Source organism: Oncorhynchus kisutch, linkage group LG15 (assembly GCF_002021735.2).
Source record: "Oncorhynchus kisutch isolate 150728-3 linkage group LG15, Okis_V2, whole genome shotgun sequence".
Lineage (NCBI taxonomy): Eukaryota > Metazoa > Chordata > Actinopteri > Salmoniformes > Salmonidae > Oncorhynchus > Oncorhynchus kisutch.
Window position 1 is genome coordinate 81,062,948 of NC_034188.2, and position 24,952 is coordinate 81,087,899.

A 24,952-nucleotide genomic window follows, 5' to 3' on the forward strand; every position below is an offset into this window, starting at 1 on the left:
TTCACCTGGACTACTGCCCAGCTGTGTGGTTATGTGTAGTTTCACCTACACTACTGCCCAGCTGTGTGGTCATGTGCGGCAAAAAAGGACAGACAGTAGGTAAGTTGGTCCAGAACAAAGCAGCACGTATTGCACTTAGATGTACACGGAGGAAAGTGTCAGTAACACGCATGTCTCCTGGCTCAAAGTTGAGGAGAGATTGACTGCATCACTATTGGTCTTTGTGCGAGGTACCGTTGAAGGCACGAACTGTCTGTTCAAGCAGTTTCACACACAGTCAGTACAACACAAGACATGCAACCAGAGGTCTCTTCACAGTCCCCAGGTCCAGAACAGAGGCTGGGAAATGCACAGAATGAAATAGAGTCATGACTACATGGAGCTCTCTGCCACCTCAGGGAACTCAAGCTAGCATTTTTGAACCAGTAAAAAAAAAAAATACTGATACCGTACAAAATCAAATCAAGTCTAATTGTATTTGTCACATGCACCGAATACAACAGGTGTTCACCTTACCGTGAAATGATCACTTACAAGCCTTACAATGCAGTTAAAAATAAAGAGTTCAGAAAATATTTACTAAATTAAAAAAATTATCAAAAAGTAACACACGAAATCAAATCAAATCAAATCAAATTTATTTATATAGCCCTTCGTACATCAGCTGATATCTCAAAGTGCTGTACAGAAACCCAGCCTAAAACCCCAAACAGCAAGCAATGCAGGTGGAGAAGCACCTGAAATGTAGATAACGGCAACGAGGCTATATACAGGGGGGCCCCCTGGGTAACTGAGTCAATGTGCGGGTGTACAGGTTAGTCGAGGTCATTTGTAATGTGACTATGCATAGATAATAAACAGCGAGTAGCAGCAGTGTAAAAACAAAGGGGGAGGGGGGGGGGGGGGGGGTCAATGTAAATAGTCCTGGAGGCCATTTGATGAATTGTTCAGCAGTCTTATAGCTTGGGGGTAGAAGCTGTAAAGAAGCCTCTTGGACCTAGACGTGGTGCTCCGGTACCGCTTGCTGTGTGGTAGCAGAGAGAACAGTCTATGACTAGGGGGACTGGACTGTGAAGAGAAGCAGCCATTTTATATATCTTAGTATTGTAATTTGCACTGTATTATATATTACACCTAGATATTGTATGTATGTACTGATATGTAGACTATGTGTGACAGTTTAAATGTATTTCAGTCCTTTAATAATGTTCTGTGCTATATACTATGTCATGTTTCATGTGGACCCCAGGAAGAGTAGCTGATGCTTTTGGGGATCCTAATAACTAAATAACGATGAAACATCCTCCATGTATCTAGAGGCATCCAAGCATGTCACAGCTACCAGTCAAAACAGTTCTATTTAGGATGGATGCCATGTTGCACTGCACCACTTCCTATGGACCATGTCATTATGGAGAGGTTGAGGGGAATATTGACTAATAATGTTCGGTGCTATGTATTATGTCATGTTTCATGTGGACCCCAGGAAGAGTAGCTGATGCTTTTGCAGTGGGGATCCTAATAAATACCACAAACTCCAATTTGACCTAACTGATATAAAACAAATAACTAGGTAAAGTTATGTCGACATGTGGAAGTGGTTTCTGACTTTGTCTCCTAGGAATTAGAGCAATAGACTGATGGAACTGTTGTCTTGTTGTTAGACAGCTCATACTGTAGAATCTATTTCTTCAAATGGACGCTTTATATCACTAATGCTGCTAAACCTGTCCTCCACTGTACTATATTAGACCTGTCCTCTACTGTACTGTATTATACCTGTCCTCTACTGTATTAGACCTGTCCTCTACTGTATTAGACCTGTCCTCTACTGTACTGTATTAGACCTGTCCTCTACTGTACTGTATTAAACCTGTCCTCTACTGTATTAAACCTGTCCTCTACTGTATTAGACCTGTCCTCTACTGTACTGTATTAGACCTGTCCTCTACTGTACTGTATTAGACCTGTCCTCTACTGTATTAAACCTGTCCTCTACTGTATTAAACCTGTCCTCTACTGTATTAGACATGTCCTCTACTGTTTTAAACCTGTCCTCTACTGTACTGTATTAGACCTGTCCTCTACTGTATTAGACCTGTCCTCTACTGTATTAAACCTGTCCTCTACTGTATTAAACCTGTCCTCTACTGTATTAAACCTGTCCTCTACTGTACTGTATTAGACCTGTCCTCTACTGTACTGTATTAGACCTGTCCTCTACTGTACTGTATTAAACCTGTCCTCTACTGTACTGTATTAGACCTGTCCTCTACTGTACTGTATTAGACCTGTCCTCTACTGTACTGTATTAAACATGTCCTCTACTGTATTAGACCTGTCCTCTACTGTACTGTATTAGACCTGTCCTCTACTGTACTGTATTAGACCTGTCCTCTACTGTATTAAACCTGTCCTCTACTGTATTAAACCTGTCCTCTATTGTACTGTATTAGACCTGTCCTCTACTGTATTAGACCTGTCCTCTACTGTATTAGACCTGTCCTCTACTGTATTAGACATGTCCTCTACTGTATTAAACCTGTCCTCTACTGTATTAAACCTGTCCTCTACTGTATTAAACCTGTCCTCTACTGTACTGTATTAGACCTGTCCTCTACTGTACTGTATTAAACCTGTCCTCTACCGTACTGTATTAAACCTGTCCTCTACTGTACTGTATTAGACCTGTCCGCTACTGTATTAGACCTGTCCTCTACTGTATTAGACCTGTCCTCTACTGTATTAAACCTGTCCTCTACTGTATTAGACCTGTCCTCTACTGTATTAGACCTGTCCTCTACTGTATTAAACCTGTCCTCTACTGTATTAAACCTGTCCTCTACTGTACTGTATTAGACCTGTCCTCTACTGTACTGTATTAAACCTGTCCTCTACTGTATTAAACCTGTCCTCTACTGTATTAAACCTGTCCTCTACTGTATTAAACCTGTCCTCTATTGTACTGTATTAGGGGCTGTGGCTCGGAAGTTACCTCTGTTTTTTAAAATGTCTCTTTCTCCCTCTCAGGGTCAGATTTAGAATTGTTTTTAAAAATGTCTCTCTCTCCCTCTCAGGGTCAGATTTAGAATTGTTTTTAAAAATGTCTCTCCATCCCTCTCAGGGTCAGATTTAGAATTGTTTTTAAAAATGTCTCTCCATCCCTCTCAGGGTCAGATTTTGAGTTGTTTTTTAAAAATGTCTCTCTCTCCCTCTCAGGGTCAGATTTTCAGTTGTTTTTTTAAAAATGTCTCTCCATCCCTCTCAGGGTCAGATTTTCAGTTGTTTTTTAAAAATGTCTCTCTCTCCCTCTCAGGGTCAGATTTTGGTGACAGTTCAGATGACTCTGAGGATCCAGACCAAGTTTACCCCAAGCCCCAGTCTGTGAACATGGCAGACAGGGTAAGATAGTGTGTGTGTGTACTCTGAATATGTGTCTAGACTCCTGTAATGTTATTGTGTTGCTGTGTGTCAGTGACAGCTGTGTTGTCCAATAGGATGTGTTCCTGCCGGTGCCGGGGTGGGGGAAGGGGCGGTACAGCTCTCTCTGCAGTGACGATGAACTATTGGACGATGACAACGAGCCAATCAGCAACCGGTTAGTCTCCCCTGACCCCTGACCTCTGGTGACATCATTGTTCCCATAGAGAGAGGGAATAACACTCTCTCTCATTCTTCTCTCTCGCTCTTTTTATTTTCTTTCTTTATCTTTCTCTCACATTCACTCTCTTTCTTTCTCTCAGTCAGAGCTCATGGCAGGACTATGGTCTGAGTACGCTACAGGAGAGTGTCTACCTGCCGGTCACAGGCAGGGTCCTAGCCCAGCCCCCTAGAGATGGCCCCTCCCCTGTTCTAAAGATGGGCTGGCTGGATAAGAACCCACCGCAGGGGTATGTCACACACACACGCACACACACACACACACACACACACACACACACACACACACACACACACACACACACACACACACACACACACACACACACACACATCCAGTAAACGACCTCCCTAACTGTATGTATGTGTGTGCAGGTCTCTGTACTACCAGAGGAGATGGGTGAAGCTGGATGTTGACTACCTGAGATACTTTGACAACGACAAGGTGCGGTAACTATGAGTACAGTTGGCCATCTACACTGTCCTGTTAGTCTATACATTACCTAGGTCATGATGTCCCCCATTAGTATTTCTCAGACATGTGGTTTCTCTATTGATTGTCTGTGTCCCTTTTTTTTTTTGTGTGTGACAGTGGTCCTATGAGTCATGGTGTGTGTGTGTGTGACAGCGGTCCGATGAGTCATGGTGTGTTGTGTGTGTGTGACAGCAGTCATATGAGTCATGGTGTGTTGTGTGTGTGTGTGTGAGTGTCTGACAGTGGTCGTATGAGTCATGGTGTGTGTGTGTGTGTGTGTGACAGCGCTGTATGAGTCATGTGTTGTGTGTGTGACAGCGGTTATATGAGTCATGATGTGTTGTGTGTGTGTGACAGCGGTTATATGAGTCATGGTGTGTTGTGTGTGTGTGTGACAGCAGTTGTATGAGTCATGATGTGTTGTGTGTGTTTGTGACAGCAGTCGTATGACTCATGGTGTGTTGTGTGTGTGACAGCGGTTATATGAGTCATGGTGTGTTGTGTGTGTGTGACAGCGGTCGTATGAGTCATGGTGCGTTTTGTGTGTGTGTGACAGCGGTTATATGAGTCATGGTGTGTGTGTGACAGCGGTTATATGAGTCATGGTGTGTGTGTGTGTGACAGCAGTCATATGAGTCATGGTGTGTTGTGTGTGTGTGTGACAGCGTTGTATGAGTCATGATGTGTTGTGTGTGTGTGTGTGTGTGTGGGACAGCAGTCGTATGAGTCATGGTGTGTTGTGTGTGACAGCGGTCATATGAGTCATGGTGTGTTGTGTGTGTGTGTGACAGCGGTCATATGAGTCATGGTGTGTTGGGTGTGTGACAGCGGTCGTATGAGTCATGGTGTGTTGTGTTGCAGGAGGTATACTCTAAGAGGATCATACCAACGGCTGCCATTACGGGGGTGACCAACGTGGGGGAGCAGAAATTTGAGGTGGTCACAACCAACCGGACCTTTCTCTTCAGAGCCGAGAGCGACTGTGAGTGTGTGTGTGGGTGTGTGTGTACATCCTTTGTTGTTCTTCTCTGGTTGTCAGCCCAGAAACCTTGACCCCAAGTTAACACAGCAACATGTTTTGAGCCATGGTTTAATACACAGGGACTTGGTTCGTCCCTCTTCTTATACTAGTCAGATAATAGGAAGTATTATACTGTGTACTAGTGTATAACTGTGTGTTCAGAACAATGTGGCAGAGGCGGATGGCAACCCTGGTCTTAGGAAAGCGCAGAGAGAGGAAAACTCACCTTAGTTATGATCAATTACGAAAATATAGGAATGTATCAAATTGTTGCTTAAATCCCAAAATCATATCAACCCTTATAATAATTAAAGCAATGGTCAACTAGATGATCATTTCAGCATCGTTTTGATTGAGACAATCGTGGGGGACTCGTCTTCATAAATCAATCAAGGTCTGAATCGGATATTTGACAATATGTAGGTTGGGGAAATGTTAGCTAAGTTGAGGTGAGTGCTAATGATCCAAGTTATTCTAGTTAGCTCATATATTAACTGATCAGAACACTTTGCTGGCATGCTATGTACAGTAGCTTAACAAGTGGATCATGCTCTTCACTCGCCTGTGACTGTGCCTGATCATCAATCAATGGGATTTTGTTTCACTGAATCTCCGTCTGTATATTTGGTTAATTGATCTCTGGCTGGGCAAATGAGTGGTGGTATAGCTCATCTATCACCGATCATAAACATTTAGCATGCTATAACGTAGCCTAATCAAGTGCTCATCTATCACCGATCATAAACATTTAGCATGCTATAACGTAGCCTAATCAAGTGCTCATCTATCACCGATCATAAACATTTAGCATGCTATAACGTAGCCTAATCAAGTGCTCATCTATCACTGATCATAAACATTTAGCATGCTATAACGTAGCCTAATCAAGTGTTCATCTATCACTGATCATAAACATTTAGCATGCTATAACGTAGCCTAATCAAGTGTTTGTCTATCACCGATCATAAACATTTAGCATGCTATAACGTAGCCTAATCAAGTGTTTGTCTATCACCGATCATAAACATTTAGCATGCTATAACGTAGCCTAATCAAGTGTGTATTTTTCTCTTGGATCATGTAGCCTTATATAATCTCTCCACCATGGAGCTGTGACAGCGTGTCCTGTTTTATGTGTCTTAACCTAACTTCAATATAATCAATCAGTGATTCATGTTGGCTAATTACACAGCATATGAGTCATTCATGCATTTGAAATACAATCAAGCGTTTTATTTTGTAATGAAATAACAAAGGGAACCTTGAACAAATAAACTAGAAATAAACTAGATTTTCTGTCGAACAGCCATTTGAATAATCTGTTAAAAGCCCTGTGTTTTTAACACATGTTAAATTGGTAGTTACAGTCTTGTCCCATCGCTGCAACTCCCGTACAGACTCGGGAGAGGCGAAGGTCGAGAGCCTTGCGTCCTCCGAAACACAACCTTGCCAAGTCGCACTGCTTCTTGACACACTGCTCGCTTAACCCGGAAGCCAGCCGCACCAATGTGTCGGAGAAAATACCGTAGAACTGGCGACCGTGTCAGCGTGCACTGCGCCCGTCCCGCCACAGGAGTCGCTAGAGCGCGATGGGACAAGGAAATCTCGGCCAGCCAAACCCTCCTCTAACCTGGACGACACTGGACCAATTGTGCGCCGCCTCATGGGTCTCCCGGTCATGGCCGGCTGCGACACAGCCCGGGATTGAACCCGGGTCGGTAGTGATGCCTCAAGCACTGCGATGCAGTGCCTTAGACCGCTGCACAACTCGGGAGGCCACTCCAACCTATTCTTATTGCAATTTGAAACATTTCACTCATCAGAAAAATACTTTCATCATGGCAGCAAATATCTCTGGCCCAGCCAATGTTTAAATCTTGGCACCGCTAGTGGCACCGCTGGCACTGCTAGTGTCTGCAGCTGCAGCTGCTGAGAGAGAGCCTTAGTAGGATAAAAGGTGCACAGACACTCACAGTTGATTTTATTCTTAACACGACACGGCAAGCCCGAAACCCACCCGGGCCCAAATCAACCTCGCAACAATGAGAACTCTAGAAACAGCAACTCATCTGCCCATCATGCAGACATCCACATCAAGCTGTTCATATCACACTGCTGCGTGCTAAATCACTCTTCCTCTGTGTGTGTGTGTGTGTGTGTGTGTGTAGTTGAGAGGAATGAGTGGGTGTCAGTTCTGCAGAACTTCACTAGGGGGTGCCAGGAGGGCAGCAAGGAGATTACTTCATCGGTCCCACACTCCTCGATGACCCCTGGTTCACCCCTGACCCCTGAACAGCAGGGCTACTTGGAGCTGAGGGGCCTGCGCTCCAAACTCTACACAGTCGTCTCCGGAGACAAGGTCTTCCTCTACAAGAACATGGAGGTGAGGCTGTGGGGGTGTTTGGTCCTAGGGGTGTTTGGTCCTAGGGGTGTTTGGTCCTAGGGGTGTTTGGTCCTAGGGGTGTTTGGTCCTAGGGGTGTTTGGTCCTAGGGGTATTTGGTCCTAGGGGTATTTGGTCCTAGGGGTGTTTGGTCCTAGGGGTGTTTGGTCCTAGGGGTATTTGGTCCTAGGGGTGTTTGGTCCTAGGGGTGTTTGGTCCTAGGGGTGTTGGGTCCTAGGGGTGTTGGGTCCTAGGGGTGTTGGGTCCTAGGACTATTGGGTCCTAGGACTGTTTGGTCCTAGGGGTGTTGGGTCCTAGGGGTATTTGGTCCTAGGACTGTTTGGTCCTAGGGGTGTTGGGTCCTAGGACTATTGGGTCCTAGGACTGTTTGGTCCTAGGGGTGTTGGGTCCTGAACATCTAATAGTCAAATCATAGTGTAAAAGCAGGTGAACTGGTTTTATAATTTTTGGCCGTTTTGTGGTGGAAAACAAATCGTCTCGAGTACAGGTGAAAAATATTTTAGCACGTATTTATGTGAAGCATTCAATTGCCACTCCCTGTTGCACACAACAAGCTTCCATTCCACCTGTCATGTGGGGATTTATGGCTGATTTAAGAAGAAATAGTCAACCCTGTTACGGTCAACCCTGTTAAGGTCAACCCTGTTAAGGTCAACCCTGTTACGGTCAACCCTGTTAAGGTCAACCCTGTTACGGTCAACCCTGTTACGGTCAACCCTGTTACGGTCAACCCTGTTAAGGTCAACCCTGTTACAGTCAACCCTGTTACGGTCAACCCTGTTAAGGTCAACCCTGTTACGGTCAACCCTGTTGCGGTCAACCCTGTTACGGTCAACCCTGTTACGGTCAACCCTGTTAAGGTCATCCCTGTTACGGTCATCCCTGTTACGGTCATCCCTGTTACGGTCATCCCTGTTACGGTCAACCCTGTTACGGTCAACCCTGTTACGGTCAACCCTGTTACGGTCAACCCTGGTACTTTATTTGGCACTTATTGTAGTAAAACATTTTATTTAACCTCTTGAGATGGGAAAACGTGTTTGTTATGAATTTGAACGTGTGCTCTTCATGACAGATTGTTAAAATTAGGTGACAAGGTGTTTTTAAAAGTTACACGTCTCCAAAGTCACCAAATTGGTGGAATGACCCTAAAATAAAAGTATCTGGTTTGGCCACATTTATTTAGAAAATACTAAAATGCACATAAAATACGTGTCTTAAGGCCACATTTAGACAGGCAGCCCAATTCTGATATTTTTTTTCCTTTAATTGGTGTTTTGATCCATCGGATGTGAAAAGATCCGATGTGATTGGTCAAAAATAAGATCAGATTTGGGCTGCTTGTGTAAACACAGCCTCAATAGCAAATACTTAATATGTATGTATGTATTTGAACCCAGCTCTGATCTTGTTGTAGTGGGTGATGTCAGCTGTGTGATGTGTCTGTTCTGTTTCCAGGACTACCGTCTTGGCATCGGCATCACGTCTATCGACATGAACGTAGGAAACGTGAAAGACACTGACCGCCGCAGCTTTGATCTGACAACACCCTACCGCATCTTCAGGTTTACACACACAGAAATACAAAACAGAAAAAAGAGAGCGTAGTTAGAAAGAGTGTAGTCAGTGTGTGTGTGTGTGTGTGTGTGTGTGTGTGTGTGTGTGTGTGTGTGTGTGTGAAGAGGAAGGACTAAACCACGAGGGTCTGTGTCAAGCTGTTCAGAGGTCACATCTGTGTGTGTGTGTGTGGATGTCTCATTCTGTCTCATTCTAATGTCAATGTATGTGTATGTGTGTAGTTTTCTAGCGGATTCAGAACAACATAAAGACCAGTGGGTAGAAGCGATGCGTGAAGCGATTGGAGAGGCTCTGTCCAATAGCGAGGTGGCTAATAAAATCTGGGCGGAGCCTAGCAATGGTTGCTGTGCCGACTGTGGCGCCGCCAAACCTGAGTGGGCTGCCATCAACCTGTGTGTGGTGGTCTGCAAACGCTGTGCAGGTGAGTGTGTTAACTATCACCCGGTTGCAGAACTTTCAGATCCACTGACCTTTGGTAGGACCCAATTTGTGTTATATACAGAATCCTTTATAGTGGAGCAGTCCAAGACTTATGCATTTTGTGTGTGTGTGTGTGTGTGTGTCTGTGTGTGTGCATGTTGTAGGAGAGCACCGCGGTTTGGGCCCCAGCATCTCTAAGGTGCGCAGTCTGAAGATGGACAGGAGGGTGTGGACAGAGGAGCTTATACAGGTACACACACACACAGACACACACACACACACACACACATACACACACACACACACACTAAATACTTTATTTGAATCCACCAATCAAATAACAAAAAAGGATCCAAACACTTCAAAGGTCCCTGTATGCATGGAATTGAAGAGTACCGAAAGTACCTCGTTCTCGAAACAGCTAGACTGACCACGACAGCTGAAACAGAGAAGTACCTCGTTCTCGAAACAGCTAGACTGACCACGACAGCTGAAACAGAACAGTACCTCGTTCTCGAAACAGCTAGACTGACCACGACAGCTGAAACAGAACAGTACCTCGTTCTCGAAACAGCTAGACTGACCACGACAGCTGAAACAGAGAAGTACCTCCTTCTCCATACAGCTAGACTGACCACGACAGCTGAAACAGAACAGTACCTCGTTCTCGAAACAGCTAGACTGACCACGACAGCTGAAACAGAGAAGTACCTCCTTCTCCAAACAGCTAGACTGACCACGACAGCTGAAACAGAGAAGTACCTCCTTCTCCAAACAGCTAGGCTGACCACGACAGCTGAAACAGAGAAGTACCTCCTTCTCCAAACAGCTAGACTGACCACGACAGCTGAAACAGAACAGTACCTCCTTCTGCAAACAGCTAGACTGACCACGACAGCTGAAACAGAACAGTACCTCCTTCTGCAAACAGCTAGACTGACCACGACAGCTGAAACAGAGAAGTACCTCCTTCTCCACACAGCTAGGCTGCCCACGACAGCTGAAACAGAACAGTACCTCCTTCTCCATACAGCTAGACTGACCACGACAGCTGAAACAGAACAGTATTTTGGCAAACTACTGTGTCCCTCTCTAATACCCCTGCCTGTCCCTTACCTGTCCCCAAGGTGTTCCTGTTGCTAGGTAATGAGCGTCTGAACAGATTTTGGGCGGCGAACGTCCCTCCCAGCGAGGCGCTGAGTCCGACCAGTTGTAGCGAAGACCGCCGACGATTCGTCAGCTCCAAATACAGACAGGGAAAATACCGCAAATACCACCCCCTCTACGGCAACCAGGAAGAGCTTAACAACGTAAGAACAACCTTTATATAACACTGATCTGACCTCCAAACTAACCTTAATTTAACCCTACCACATCTAAATGACAACCTGAACGATCGAATACACTCCCATACCCCTCCAGTATCTCTCTCTCCAGTATCCACACCCCTCCAGTATCCACACCCCTCCAGTATCCATACCCCTCCAGTATCTATCCCCTCCAGTATCTATCCCCTCCAGTATCTATCCCCTCCAGTATCCAGCCCCTCCAGTATCCAGCCCCTCCAGTATCTATCCCCCTCCAGTATCTATCCCCCTCCAGTATCTATCCCCCTCCAGTATCCAGCCCCTCCAGTACCCTTCTCTTCCATTCAGTGTGTGTGTTTCTGTGTAGTGAATGCCTTAGTGTTACAGCTCTTAGCTGGGTCAGTCAATAGCCTCTTAACCCAGTTACCAGAAGCAATGCCAACTGCACACAGCTCTCTGTCTCTCTCTCTCTGTGAGTGTGTGTGTATATGTGTATGTGTGTGTTTGAGTGTGTGTGAGTGTGGGGTGTGTGTGTGGTGCGTGTGTGTGTGTGTGAGAATCACATTCAGCACATGACTTTGAGTGATTCCATTTTCCTCCTTAAGTGATTTAGCTAACCAGATGTTCATGCCCAGTGTGTGTGTGTGTGTGTGTGTGTGTGTGTGTCTGCTTCTGATTGTTGGACTAGGATGCAACGGCATAGGGAGACACACACACACACACACACACACACACAAACACCCTCTCTCTCGCTCTTCATGCGTTGAACTAAATGAATCCTTTGTTCTCCTTCTCCCCTCTCTTTTTCTGGTCTGTTCCCGTTCTCCCTGGTCCATTCCCTGCTGCCTTGGACTGTGTCTCTCTCTGTGCTCTCCCTGGTCCATTCCCTGCTGCCTTGGACTGTGTCTCTCTCTGTGTTCTCCCTGGTCCATTCCCTGTTGTCTGGACTGTGTCTCTCTCTGCGCTCTTCCTGGGCCTCAACCAACCTTGAGCATGTATAAGCTCATGTTGCTGACTCCACCCCTCCTTCAGATGTCATCATGGTCTTTCTACAGGATTGTACTCTAACCCCGCCCCTCCAGAGTTTTTCTCCTCCCCTCCCCCTTTTATCCCTGTTTCACTGTTTGGGTCTGGTCAGTGGAGCTGAGGGTCTGGTCAGTGGAGCTGAGGGTCTGGTCAGTGGAGCTGAGGGTCTGGTCAGTGGAGCTGAGGGTCTGGTCAGTGGAGCTGAGGAAAGTGTTTCTCTCTGTCCCTCCTCCTCTCTTCTGTTGGTGTATTTTTGTGAGGAGGGCTCTTGCATCGTCTTCACTTGGAACTATGCAGTTTGGTACACACACACACATACACAGACACACACACATGCACCGGTGACATTCAAGAGGACTACACTGTCAGCTCATGGGTGAGTTCACCACTGCAGTAGCTGTGTAGGACTGTGTGCTCTGTTTGTTGGCATTGTATGTTTGTGGACAAGGCCTGTTTTTGTGTTTGTGTGTCGTGTGTATAAAATGTGAGAGGGGAAAGAATGTGTCTGAGAGTTGTATTGGAGTGTGGGTCTGAGAGTTGTATTTGAGTGTGGGTCTGAGAGTTGTATTCGAGTGTGGGTCTGAGAGTTGTATTCGAGTGTGGGTCTGAGAGTTGTATTGGAGTGTGGGTCTGAGAGTTGTATTGGAGTGTGGGTCTGAGAGTTGTATTTGAGTGTGGGTCTGAGAGTTGTATTCGAGTGTGGGTCTGAGAGTTGTATTCGAGTGTGGGTCTGAGAGTTGTATTGGAGTGTGGGTCTGAGAGTTGTATTGGAGTGTGGGTCTGAGAGTTGTATTGGAGTGTGGGTCTGAGAGTTGTATTTGAGTGTGGGTCTGAGAGTTGTATTGGAGTGTGGGTCTGAGAGTTGTATTGGAGTGTGGGTCTGAGAGTTGTATTGGAGTGTGGGTCTGAGAGTTGTATTGGAGTGTGGGTCTGAGAGTTGTATTGGAGTGTGGGTCTGAGAGTTGTATTGGAGTGTGGGTCTGAGAGTTGTATTCGAGTGTGGTTCTGAGAGTTGTATTTGCGTAAGTGTGTTGAATTGTGTAAATATGTGAGTTGGATGATAGAAATGGACGACTTCCTCTATGCTCAGCTGGAGGGAGACGTGTGACTCCATGTGTTCTTTGTGTGGTCATAGCCTCCCCTTTCTGAATGGACAGTCTTGTACGAGTCAGCTCCCTCTCCCACTCTGCTGATCTATGCTGATAGCATCTTATAACACATCACGGCTAAACTACAGGGAACTGCCAAAATAAAGAAACACTTGAATAAATGAGGGATACTAAGTATATTGAAAGCAGATGCTTTCACATCCCATCATGCTTAAGAACATGTGTTAAAAATGCCCAGTTGCCCATTATTTGACTACAAGAGATCTGTGACTTTGGGTCTCAAAGGAGCATAGGGGGGGGGGGGGGGGGGGGGGGGGGGTTAAAAGGTGTGTGTCTCAGTCTCCAGATCTCAACACAATTGAACATTCTGGAGCGGCGCCTGAGACAGTTTTCCACCACCATCAACAAAACGCCAAATTGTTGAATTTCTTGTGGAAGAATGGTGTCATGTCCCTCCAATAGAGTTCCAGACACTTGTAGAATCTATGCCAAGGTGCATTGAAGCTGTTCTGGTGGCTCGTAGTGACCCAACGGCCTGTTGGTGTTTTCTGTTCCCTATATGCCAGAATCTCATGGCACATCACAGCTAAACCATGTTAGCATCTTATAGCACATCACAGCTAAACCATGTTAGCATCTTATAGCACATCACAGCTAAACCATGTTAGCATCTTATAGCACATCACAGCTAAACCATGTTAGCATCTTATAACACATCACAGCTAAACCATGTTAGCATCTTATAGCACATCACAGCTAAACCATGTTAGCATCTTATAACACATCACAGCTAAACCATGCTAGCATCTTATAGCACATCACAGCTAAACTATGTTAGCATCTTATAGCACATCACAGCTAAACCCTGTTAGCATCTTATAACACATCACAGCTAAACTATGTTAGCATGCTATAACACATCACAGCTAAACAATGTTTGCATCTTATAACACATCACAGCTAAACCATGTTAGCATCTTATAGCACATCACAGCTAAACCATGTTAGCATCTTATAGCACATCACAGCTAAACCATGTTAGCATCTTATAACACATCACAGCTAAACCATGTTAGCATCTTATAGCACATCACAGCTAAACCATGTTAGCATCTTATAACACATCACAGCTAAACCATGCTAGCATCTTATAGCACATCACAGCAAAACTATGTTTGCATCTTATAGCATATCATAGCTAAACTATGTTAGCATCTTTTAACACATCACTGCTAAACAATGTTTGCATCTTATAGCACATCACAGCCAAACTATGTTAGCATCTTTTAACACATCACTGCTAAACAATGTTTGCATCTTATAGCATATCACAGCTAAACTATGTTAGCATCTTTTAACACATCACAGCTAACCTGTACATGACCATCTGATCATTCATCACTCCAGTGTTAATCTGCAAAATTGTAATTATTTGCCTACCTCCTCATGCCTTTTGCACACATTGTATATAGACTCCCCCTTTGTTTTCTACTGTGTTATTGACTTGTTAATTGTTTACTCCATGTGTAACTCTTTGTTGTCTGCTCACACTGCTATGCTTTATCTTGGCCAGGTCGCAGTTGCAAATGAGAACTTGTTCTCAACTAGCCTACCTGGTTAAATAAAGGTTAAATAAAAATAAAAAAACATGTTAGCATCTTATAGCACATCACAGCTAAACCATGTTATCATCTTATAACACATCCCAGCTAAACTATGTTAGCATGCTATAACACATCACTGCTAAACAATGTTAGCATCTTATAGCACATCACAGCTAAACCATGTTATCATCTTATAACACATCCCAGCTAAACTATGTTAGCATGCTATAACACATCACTGCTAAACAATGTTAGCATCTTATAGCACATCAACGCCAAACTATGTTAGCATCTTATAGCACATCAACGCTAAACTATGTTAGCATCTTATAACACATCCCAGCTAAACTATGTTAGCATGCTATAACACATCACTGCTAAACAATGTTAGCATCTTATAGCACATCACAGCTAAACTATGTTAGCATCTTATAGCACATCAATGCCAAACTATGTTAGCATCTTATAGCTAGTGCCAGGAGTTTTTCCTGGTCAGCTGACATGGTCAGGAAAAACTTGGATCCTAATTTGATTGCTATGCTACACAGTTATAACATAGTGAAGCTAAACTATTTCCGCTTTTTTAGTATCTCTCAGTGCAGGCTAGCACTGCTTTTACAGGGCTGCCAGTCTACCTCACATCTAACCTCCACATGATAATTAACCTCTTGCGACTCTAGGGGGAGTATTTTCATTTTTCGAGAAAAAAAAAAGTTCCCGTTTTAAACGGGATATTTTGTCAGGACAAGATGCTAGAATATGCAACCAACCCAGTGATTAGACAGCAACCTTTGAGAATATTAGTTTGACAGTGTGACTGTGGGCTGACAGTGTTAAGAGACGCAGAGAGAGGTATTTGTGTGTGTGTATGGATGGTTTTGGATATGTTTGTGTGTGCGAGTGGTTTAGGAATTTCTCCATATGTCTGTATTGAATATTGACATGTCTGTGTGGTTCAAACCCTACACCTCAACCTGAGCACTTGGTTCTGCCATCTTTGGTCTCTTGGGACTTCCACCCCTATGAGGGGACGGCTTATCCCAACCAAAGCTATTTTCTGCCCTGGCACACCAATGACGGAACAATGAATCCCTGCGCATTTTCTGAAAACGTATCTCGAGAGTATCTGGATTAGTCCTACATCACCCCTCCCCACCGCAGAAATGACTGTGATATGTGGTTGTCCTGCCTAGCTTCTTAAAATTAATGCACTAAGTCTTTCTGGATAAGTCTGCTAAATGACTAAAATGTAAATAGTAGGTGCTGGGTGGGTGCAGGCGTGGTGTTGGCTGATTGGCTGACTGCAGTAAACAATCTATGGGCCTGTTTCATTGGATGTGTGTCAATATGGCTCTTATATAGATCAGTTGCTAGGACACAGCTTCAATCCCTTTCTCTATCCTTACCCCTCTTATTCTCTTCTCTTTCTATCAGACCTCAGGATAAGACCCAGATGCAGACAGTTCGAAATAACAAATATTTATTTACAAAACAGTGGGCAGGCAAGCTACAGATCAAGGGCAGGCAGTGGTCGATAATCCAGGGCAGAGTCTGTAAAGTACAGAACACCAGGCAGGCTCAGGGTCAGGGCAGGCATAATGGTCAAAAACCGGGAGAACTAGAAAAACAGGAGACAAGCACAAGACAGGTGAAACAGGAGACAGAGGGTTGTGAGACCGAGGTTTAATCCTTGATACATGAAAGGTGGGATGTATACAGAGGGTTCGGTGCAATGGATGACAAACAGCAGAGGGGCTAAGGATCTTGGAGTTGGGGAAAGGGCCGATAAATTGGGGGGAAAGTTTGCGGGACTCTACCCGGAGGGGCAGATCCCGTGTGGACAGTCATACCCTCTGCCCAAGACAATAGCGGGGGAGCTGGGGTCCAGTGGCGGTTCGCCTGTTGACGATACCTGGAGGTTGTCTTGAGAAGAGTGGATCTAGCTCTCTTACAAGTACGCCGACAGCAGCGGCCAAACATCTGGACCGAGGGTATGTTGTCCTCTTCCTCTTGCTCCAGGAAGAGCGGGGGCTGATAACCAACGGAGCACTCGAAGGGTGAGAGCCCAGTGGCCGAGCAGGGAAGGGTGTTCCCAGGAGTACTCCACCCACACAAGTTTCTGGCTGCAGAAGGTGGGGTTGGCCGAGACAAGGCACTGAAGAGTCGTCTCCAGGTCTTGATTGGCACTCTCCGACTGGCCATTGGATTTCGGATGAAACCAGGAGGACAGGCTGGCCGATGACCCAATGAGTGTGCAGAAGGCCTTCCAGTACCGGGACGAGAACTGAGGATCACGGTCGGAGACCATGTCCTCCGGAAGTCTATGGATCCGGAAGACGTGCTGCACCATGACCTGGGCCGTTTCCTTGGCAGAAGGTAGCTTGGGGAGGGGAATGAAATGAGCGGTTTTGGAAAACCTGTCCACCACTGTGAGGATAGTGGTGTTTCCATCATACGAAGAGAGACCAGTGATGAAGTCCAGGGATATATGTAACCAGGGACGGTGAGGGACAGGAAGAGGTTGAAGGAGGCCAGCCGGAGCTTGCAGCGATGTCTTGTTTTGACAGTGCAGGCAGCAATGAACTCGGAGACGTCAGGGACCATGGTGGGCCACCAAAATAAAGCATTGTCGCACGAAGGCCAGGGTCTGACGGGAGCCAGGGCGGCAGGCAAGCCTGGAAGAAGGAGCCCTTTCCAGAACCCTGGGAGTGGGCTGCGTCTGGGACAAACATCTGATTAGCCGGAGCCCCCTCCCCGGGTTCGACTGGGAACGCTGTACCTCATTGACCTGGTTCTCTATTCCTAAGATGACCTGGGGTACTAGTGTAAGAAATAACACGTAAAAAAACAAAAAACTGCATAGTTTCCTAGGAACGCGAAGCGAGGCGGCCATCTCTGTCAGCGCCGGAAGTAGGAGATTTGATTTGATTTATTTGATTTGGTTCTCTATTCCCCAGACGAGGGTAGCCGCCAGGCACGAGGTAGGAAGAATAGTCTCGGGGTCCGAGGGTGTAGATGTGGGGCTATAGTGGCGTGAAAGCATGTCCGACTTAACTTTCTCTCTCTGTCTGATAGGCCTCTCTGTCTAATTGGTCTCTCTGTCTGCTACAGTAGGTCTCTCTGTCTGCTACAGTAGGTGTCTAGTTCTGCTACACCAGGTCTCTCTGTCTGATAGATCTCTGTCTGCAACAGTAGGTCTCTCTGGTGAGGTAATGCTGGAACAGATGTATCACACTTCTTTCTTCCTGTCTCATGTGTCTGTATTGTGTGCATGTGTTTGTGTGTGCTCCTCCGCTTGCCAAGCATGTGAAACATTTGTTAGTTTGCGGATGGAGGGAATAGGGAGGATAGAGGCAAGGGGTATCTGTAATCACTTTCCTTTCAGAGACACACCCAGGGTATAGAGTGCACTCCACACGGCCCTCAGAAAAATCATTCTCTCTCTGTGTCTCGCTCTCTCTATCTTGTTCTCATTCTTTCTTTCTCTCTAGCTCTCCAGGGGTTGTGTAAAAGTCTTTGATTCCTCCCTGTGTCTGTGTGCATGTTTGCTGATGTGTGAGGGCTAGAAGTCCTGGAGAAGAAAAAGATGTAGGAGAAGGAGAGAGTAGGAGAAGGAGGGAGTAGGAGAAGGAGAGAGCAGGAGAAGGAGAGAGCAGGAGAAGGAGAGAGCAGGAGTAGGAGAGAGCAGGAGAAGGAGAGAGCAGGAGAAGGAGAGAGCAGGAGAAGGAGAGAGCAGGAGAAGGAGAGAGCAGGAGAAGGGGAGAGCAGGAGAAGGAGAGAGCAGGAGAAGGAGAGAGCAGGAGAAGGACAGGGTATAAGAAGGAGAGAGTAGGAGAAGGGGAGAGCAGGAGAGTGAGAGAGCAGGAGAAGGGAGATAATTGAGTAGAGAGGGAGGAAGGAGAGAGCAGGGGAAGGAGAGAGCAGGAGAAGGGAGATAATTGAGTAGAGAGGGAGGAAGGAGAGAGCAGGAGAAGGAGAGAGCAGGAGAAGGGAGATAATTGAGTAGAGAGGGAGGAAGGAGAGAGCAGGGGAAGGAGAGAGCAGGAGAAGGGAGATAATTGAGTAGAGAGGGAGGAAGGAGAGAGCAGGAGAAGGAGAGAGCAGGAGAAGGGAGATAATTGAGTAGAGAGGGAGGAAGGAGAGAGCAGGAGAAGGAGAGAGCAGGAGAAGGGAGATAATTGAGTAGAGAGGGAGGAAGGAGAGAGCAGGAGAAGGAGAGAGCAGGAGAAGGGAGATAATTGAGTAGAGAGGGAGGAAGGAGAGAGCAGGAGAAGGACAGGGTAGAAGAAGGAGAGAGTAGGAGAAGGAGAGAGCAGGAGAAGGAGAGAGCAGGAGAAGGAGAGAGCAGGAGAAGGAGAGAGCAGGAGAAGGGAGATAATTGAGTAGAGAGGGAGGAAGGAGAGAGCAGGAGAAGGAGAGAGCAGGAGAAGGGAGATAATTGAGTAGAGAGGGAGGAAGGAGAGAGCAGGAGAAGGAGAGAGCAGGAGAAGGGAGATAATTGAGTAGAGAGGGAGGAAGGAGAGAAGGGAAGAGACAGAGGAGTGACATGGAAGTGTGGAATCCCCCAATCACACCAAAACGATGTGGGTTGTTGGTTCAGAGAGAGTGCAGCAGCATCATTGTGTGTGTGCTTGTAATAAGGTGTGTGTTACTGTGTTGGGTTGTGCTCCAGCTGGAAGGCTACATTGAGCTCAGCTGTAAAAACATCCTCCTCCCTGTTTTGTATCTCTCCTGGTCTCTATCTTTCTCTCAACGGGGCAGTCACCCTCTCTTCCTGACTGGTTTTAATTTCCTCCCATGATTCCCAGTTAACCTGTCCCCTCACCCCGTTTAGTCTTACCCCGACCCTGTCCCCTGGTCCCTCACCCTGTCCCCCTCACCTTAAAGTCCTCAGAGATGTGAGTCATTGGTCTCAGTTGAGAAACAGTGGATTGTTCTGAACCACAGCTGTGAGTCAGCTGCACCACTGCTTTGCCCAACAACAGGTGGACTGTGGGTTGGTGTGAAATGTGTAGGCTTGTGGAATGTCGTAGGTTATGATGTCATAATGTTGTACAACTGTCTGAGACCCTGAACTATGAATTGAGAAACAAGTTCACTAATACTGCTGTGACAGCTACAGTGACGGTCTAATACTGCTGTGAGACCTACAATGACAGTCTAATACTGCTGTGACAGCTACAATGACAGTCTGGTCACTGCTGTTTCAAGCAAAAAGCTAAGACTCAGCATAGCAGCGATGTTACTTCCTCCTCGCTAACACTGACAAAGTGATCAAAACATTTTCTGAATTTGAAACAGTTATCCCACCCTAACCCCACTCTCTCTCTCCCCCCTTTCCCCCTCTCCCCCCCCCCTTTCCCCCCCTCTCTCTCTCTCTCTCTCTCTCTCTCTCTCTCTCTCTCTCTCTCCCCCCCTTTTCCCCTCTCCCCCCCCTCTCTCTCTCTCTCTCGCTCTCTCTCTCTCTCTCTCTCGCTCTCTCTCTCTCTCTCTCTCTCTCTCTCTCTCTCTCTCTCTCTCTCTCTCCCCCCTTTCCCCCTCTCTCCCCCCCTTTCCCCCCCCCTCTCTCTCTCTCTCTCTCTCTCTCTCTCTCTCTCTCTCTTCTCTCTCTCTCTCTCTCTCTCTCTCTCTCTCTCTCTCTCTCCCCCCCTTTTCCCCTCTCCCCCCTCTCTCTCTCTCCCCCCCCCCCCCCTCTCTCTCTCTCCTCCCCCCCTCTCTCTCTCTCTCTCTCTCTCTCTCCCCCCCCCTCTCTCTCTCCTCCCCCCCCTCTCTCTCCCCTCTCTCCCCCTCTCTCTCTCCCCCCTTTCCCCTTCTCTCCCCCTCTCTCTCTCCCCCCTTTCCCCCTCTCTCCCCCCCTCTCTCTCTCCAGGCCCTGTGTATAAACGTGCAGTGCAGTGATGTCCTGGAGACCTTATGTCTGTGTTCTGTGGAGCTGATGTGAACTGTTCTACTGGCCAGGCTGACTGTCCCTCCCCTCTCTCCCTGGCACTCGCCCACAACCAGAAACTACAGGCCCAGTTCCTCTCACACAACCTCAACACAGGTATTTACATGTTGTATTCCAGTGTAATAATGAGTGTGCATGTTGACAGTGTGTTGTTGTGTGTCTGCAGAGCTGCCTCGGTCGGAGGTGACTGGGGTCATGGAGCCTCAACACTATTCACCACAGCACCCCGTCACTCACAATGGCTTCCTTTTCAAGACCGCCTCCATGGCCCGGCCTATCACGGAGCGTAAGGCCAGGGAGGGTGAGCCAATCTCACACACACACACACACACATCCTCCCTAGTTTCTTCCTTAGTCCCGTAGTCCCTTCCCTAGTCCCCTTGTCTCTGAGTTCCCTCCCTTAGTCCCATCCTCTAGTGCCCTAGTCTCCGAGTCACCTCCCATATTCCCTTCCCCTAGTCTCTTAGTCCCTTCCCCTAGTCTCTTAGTCCCTTCCCCTAGTCTCTTAGTCCCTTCCCCTAGTCTCTTAGTCCCTTCCCCTAGTCTCTTTGTCCCTTCCCCTAGTCTCTTAGTCCCTTCCCCTAGTCTCTTAGTCCCTTCCCCTAGTCTCTTAGTCCATACTTCTAGTCCCTTCCCATAGTCCTTCCATCAGTCCCTTCCCCTAGTCCCTTCCCCCAGTCCCTTCCCCTAGTCCCTTCCCCCAGTCCCTTCCCTTAGTCCCTCCCCAAGTCCTTCCATAAGTCCCTTCCCCTAGTCTCTTAGTCCCTTCCATCAGTCCCTTCCCCCAGTGCCTTCCCCCAGTCCCTTCTCCTAGTCCCTTCTCCTAGTCATTCCCATAGTCTCTTAGTCCCTTCCTCTAGTCCCTTCCCCTAGTCTCTTAGTCCCTTCCCCTAGTCTCTTAGTCCCTTCCATCAGTCCCTTCCCCTAGTCCCTCCATCCAGTCCATTCCTCTAGTCCCCTTCCCCTAGTCCCTTCCCCTAGTCCTTCCATAGTCCCTTCCCCTAGTCTCTTAGTCCCTTCCCCTAGTCCCTTCCCCTAGTCCCTTCCCCTAGTCCTTCCATCCAGTCCCTTCCCCTAGTCCCTTCCCCTAGTCCTTCCATCCAGGTCCCTTCCCCTAGTCCCCTCCATCCCTTCCCCAAGTCCCTCCATCCAGTCCCTTCCCCTAGTCCCTCCATCCAGTCCCTTCCCCTAGCCCCTTCCCCTAGTCCCTCCATCCAGTCCCTTCCCCAAGTCCCTCCATCAGTCCCTTCCCCTAGTACCTTCCCCTAGTCCCTCCATTCAGTCCCTTCCCCTAGTCCCTCCATCCAGTCCCTTCCCCTAGTCCCTTCCCTAGTCCCTCCATCCAGTCTCTTCCCCAAGTCCCTCCATCCAGTCCCTTCCCATAGTCCCTCCATCCAGTCCCTTCCCCTAGTCCCTCCATCCAGTCCCTTCCCCTAGTCCCTCCATCCAGTCCCTTCCCCTAGTCCCTCCATCCAGTCCTGTCCCCTAGTCCCTTCCCCTAGTCCCTCCCCCTAGTCCCTCCATCCAGTCCCTTCCCCTAGTCCATCCATTCCCTTCCCCAAGTCCCTCCATCCAGTCCCTTCCCCTAGTCCCTCCATCCAGTCCCTTCCCCTAGGCCCTCCATCCAGTCCCTTCCCCTATTCCCTCCATCCAGTCCCTTCCCCTAGTCCCTCCATCCAGTTCCTTCCCTAGTCCTTCCATCCAGTCCCTTCCCCTAGTCCCTCCATCCAGTCCACTTCCCTAGTCCCGTCCATCCAGTCCCTTCCCCTAGTCCCTTCCCTAGTCCCTCCATCCAGTCCCTTCCCCTAGTCCCTTGATCCAGTCCCTTCCCTTAGTCCCTTCCCTTAGTCCCTTCCCTTAGTCCCTTCCCCTAGTCCCTCCACCAAGTCCCTTCCCCTAGTCCCTCCACCAAGTCCCTTCCCCTAGTCCTTCCATCCAGTCCCTTCCCCTAGTCCCTTCCTCTAGTCCCTCCATCCAGTCCCTTCCCCTAGTCCCTCCATCCAGTCCCTTCCCCAAGTCCCTCCATCCAGTCCCTTCCCCTATCCTTCCATCCAGTCCCTTACCCTAGTCCTTCCATCCAGTCCCTTCCCCTAGTCCCTTCCCCTAGTCCTTCCATCCAGTCCCTTCCCCTAGTCCCTTCCCCTAGTCCTTCCATCCAGTCCCTTCCCCTAGTCCCTCCATCCCTTCCCCCAAGTCCCTCCATCCAGTCCCTTCCCCTAGTCCCTCCATCTAGTCCCTTCCCCTAGTCCCTTCCCCTAGTCCCTCCATCCAGTCCCTTCCCCTAGTCCCTCCATCCAGTCCCTTCCCCTAGTCCCTCCATCCAGTCCCTTCCCTAGTCCCTTCCCCTAGTCCCTCCATCCAGTCCCTTCCCCTAGTCCCTCCATCCAGTCCCTTCCCCTAGTCCCTCCACCCAGTCCCTTCCCCTAGTCTCTCCATCCAGTCCCTTCCCCTAGTCCCCTCCATCCAGTCCCTTCCCCAGTCCCTTCCCCTAGTCACTTCCCCTAGTCCCTCCACCCAGTCCCTTCCACTAGTCTCTCCATCCAGTCCCTTCCCCTAGTCCCTCATCCAGTCCCTTCCCCTAGTCGCTTCCCCTAGTGCCTCCATCCAGTCCCTCCATCCAGTCCCTCCATCCAGTCCCTTCCCCTAGTCGCTTCCCCTAGTCCCTCCATCCAGTCCCTCCACCCAGTCCCTTCCCCTAGTCTCTCCATCCAGTCCCTTCCCCTAGTCCCTCCATCCAGTCCCTTCCCCTAGTCCCTTCCCCTAGTCCCTTCCCCCAGTCCCTTCCCTAGTTGCTTCCCCTAGTCCCTCCACCCCAGTCCCTTCCCCTAGTCTCTCCATCCAGTCCCTTCCCCAAGTCCCTCCATCCAGTCCCTTCCCCTAGTCGCTTCCCCCTAGTCCCTCCATCCAGTCCCTCCATCCAGTCCCTTCCCCTAGTCCCTTCCCCCCAGTCCCCTTCCCCTAGTCCCTCCATCCAGTCCCTTCCCCCAGTCCTTCCATCCAGTCCCTTCCCCTAGTCCCTCCATCCAGTCCCTTCCCCTAGTCCCTCCATCCAGTCCCTTCCCCTAGTCCCTTCCCCTAGTCCCTCCATCCAGTCCCTTCCCCTAGTCCCTTGATCCAGTCCCTTCCCTTAGTCCCTTCCCTTAGTCCCCTTCCCTTAGTCCCTTCCCCTAGTCCCTCCACCAAGTCCCTTCCCCTAGTCCTTCCATCCAGTCCCTTCCCCTAGTCCCTTCCTCTAGTCCCTCCATCCAGTCCCTTCCCCTAGTCCCTCCATCCAGTCCCTTCCCCAAGTCCCTCCATCCAGTCCCTTCCCCTAGTCCTTCCATCCAGTCCCTTACCCTAGTCCTTCCATCCAGTCCCTTCCCCTAGTCCCTTCCCCTAGTCCTTCCATCCAGTCCCTTCCCCTAGTCCCTTCCCCTAGTCCTTCCATCCAGTCCCTTCCCCTAGTCCCTCCATCCCTTCCCCAAGTCCCTCCATCCAGTCCCTTCCCCTAGTCCCTCCATCTAGTCCCTTCCCCTAGTCCCTTCCCCTAGTCCCTCCATCCAGTCCCTTCCCCTAGTCCCTCCATCCAGTCCCTTCCCCTAGTCCCTCCATCCAGTCCCTTCCCCTAGTCCCTTCCCCTAGTCCCTCCATCCAGTCCCTTCCCCTAGTCCCTCCATCCAGTCCCTTCCCCTAGTCCCTCCACCCAGTCCCTTCCCCTAGTCTCTCCATCCAGTCCCTTCCCCTAGTCCCTCCATCCAGTCCCTTCCCCAGTCCCTCCCTAGTCACTTCCCCCTAGTCCCTCCACCAGTCCCTTCCACTAGTCTCTCCATCCAGTCCCTCCCTAGTCCCTCATCCAGTCCCTTCCCTAGTCGCTTCCCCTAGTGCCTCCATCCAGTCCCTCCATCCAGGTCCCTCCATCCAGTCCCTTCCCCTAGTCGCTTCCCCTTAGGTCCCTCCATCGCAGTCCCTCCACCCTGTCACCTTCCCCATAGTCTCTCCATCCAGTCCTTCCCCGCTAGTCCCTCCATCCAGTCCCTTCCCCTAGTCCCTTCCCCTAGTCCCTTCCCCCAGTCCCTTCCACTAGTTGCTTCCCCTAGTCCCTCCACCCAGTCCTTCCCCTAGTCTCTCCTCCAGTCCAGTCCCTTCCCCAAGTCCCTCCATCCAGTCCCTTCCCTAGTCGCTCCCCTAGTCCCTCCATCCAGTCTCCCTCCATCCAGTCCCTTCCCCTAGTCCCTTCCCCCAGTCCCTTCCCCTAGTCCCTCCATCCAGTCCTTCCCCCAGTCCCTCCATCCAGTCCCTTCCCCTAGTCCCTCCATCCAGTCCCTTCCCCTAGTCTCTTCCCCTAGTCCCTCCATCCAGTCCCTCCATCCAGTCCCTTCCCCTAGTCCCCTCCATCCAGTCCCCTTCCCCTAGTCCCTCCATCC

At 48.6% G+C, this 24,952-nt stretch overlaps 1 protein-coding gene across 1 annotated transcript in view; it reads left to right on the forward strand.

The window, feature by feature from the left end:
- LOC109909501 (arf-GAP with Rho-GAP domain, ANK repeat and PH domain-containing protein 1) overlaps positions 1 to 24,952 on the forward strand; it is a 70,518-nt gene that overhangs the window by 17,347 nt on the left and 28,219 nt on the right. The window contains 13 exon segments of the mRNA XM_031791444.1: positions 3,317 to 3,402; positions 3,498 to 3,598; positions 3,744 to 3,890; positions 4,036 to 4,105; positions 4,997 to 5,117; positions 7,325 to 7,539; positions 9,017 to 9,123; positions 9,358 to 9,557; positions 9,721 to 9,806; positions 10,684 to 10,866; positions 11,077 to 11,140; positions 20,511 to 20,645; positions 20,716 to 20,850. Of these exon segments, the coding sequence (XP_031647304.1) occupies positions 3,317 to 3,402; positions 3,498 to 3,598; positions 3,744 to 3,890; positions 4,036 to 4,105; positions 4,997 to 5,117; positions 7,325 to 7,539; positions 9,017 to 9,123; positions 9,358 to 9,557; positions 9,721 to 9,806; positions 10,684 to 10,866; positions 11,077 to 11,140; positions 20,511 to 20,645; positions 20,716 to 20,850 (1,650 nt within the window).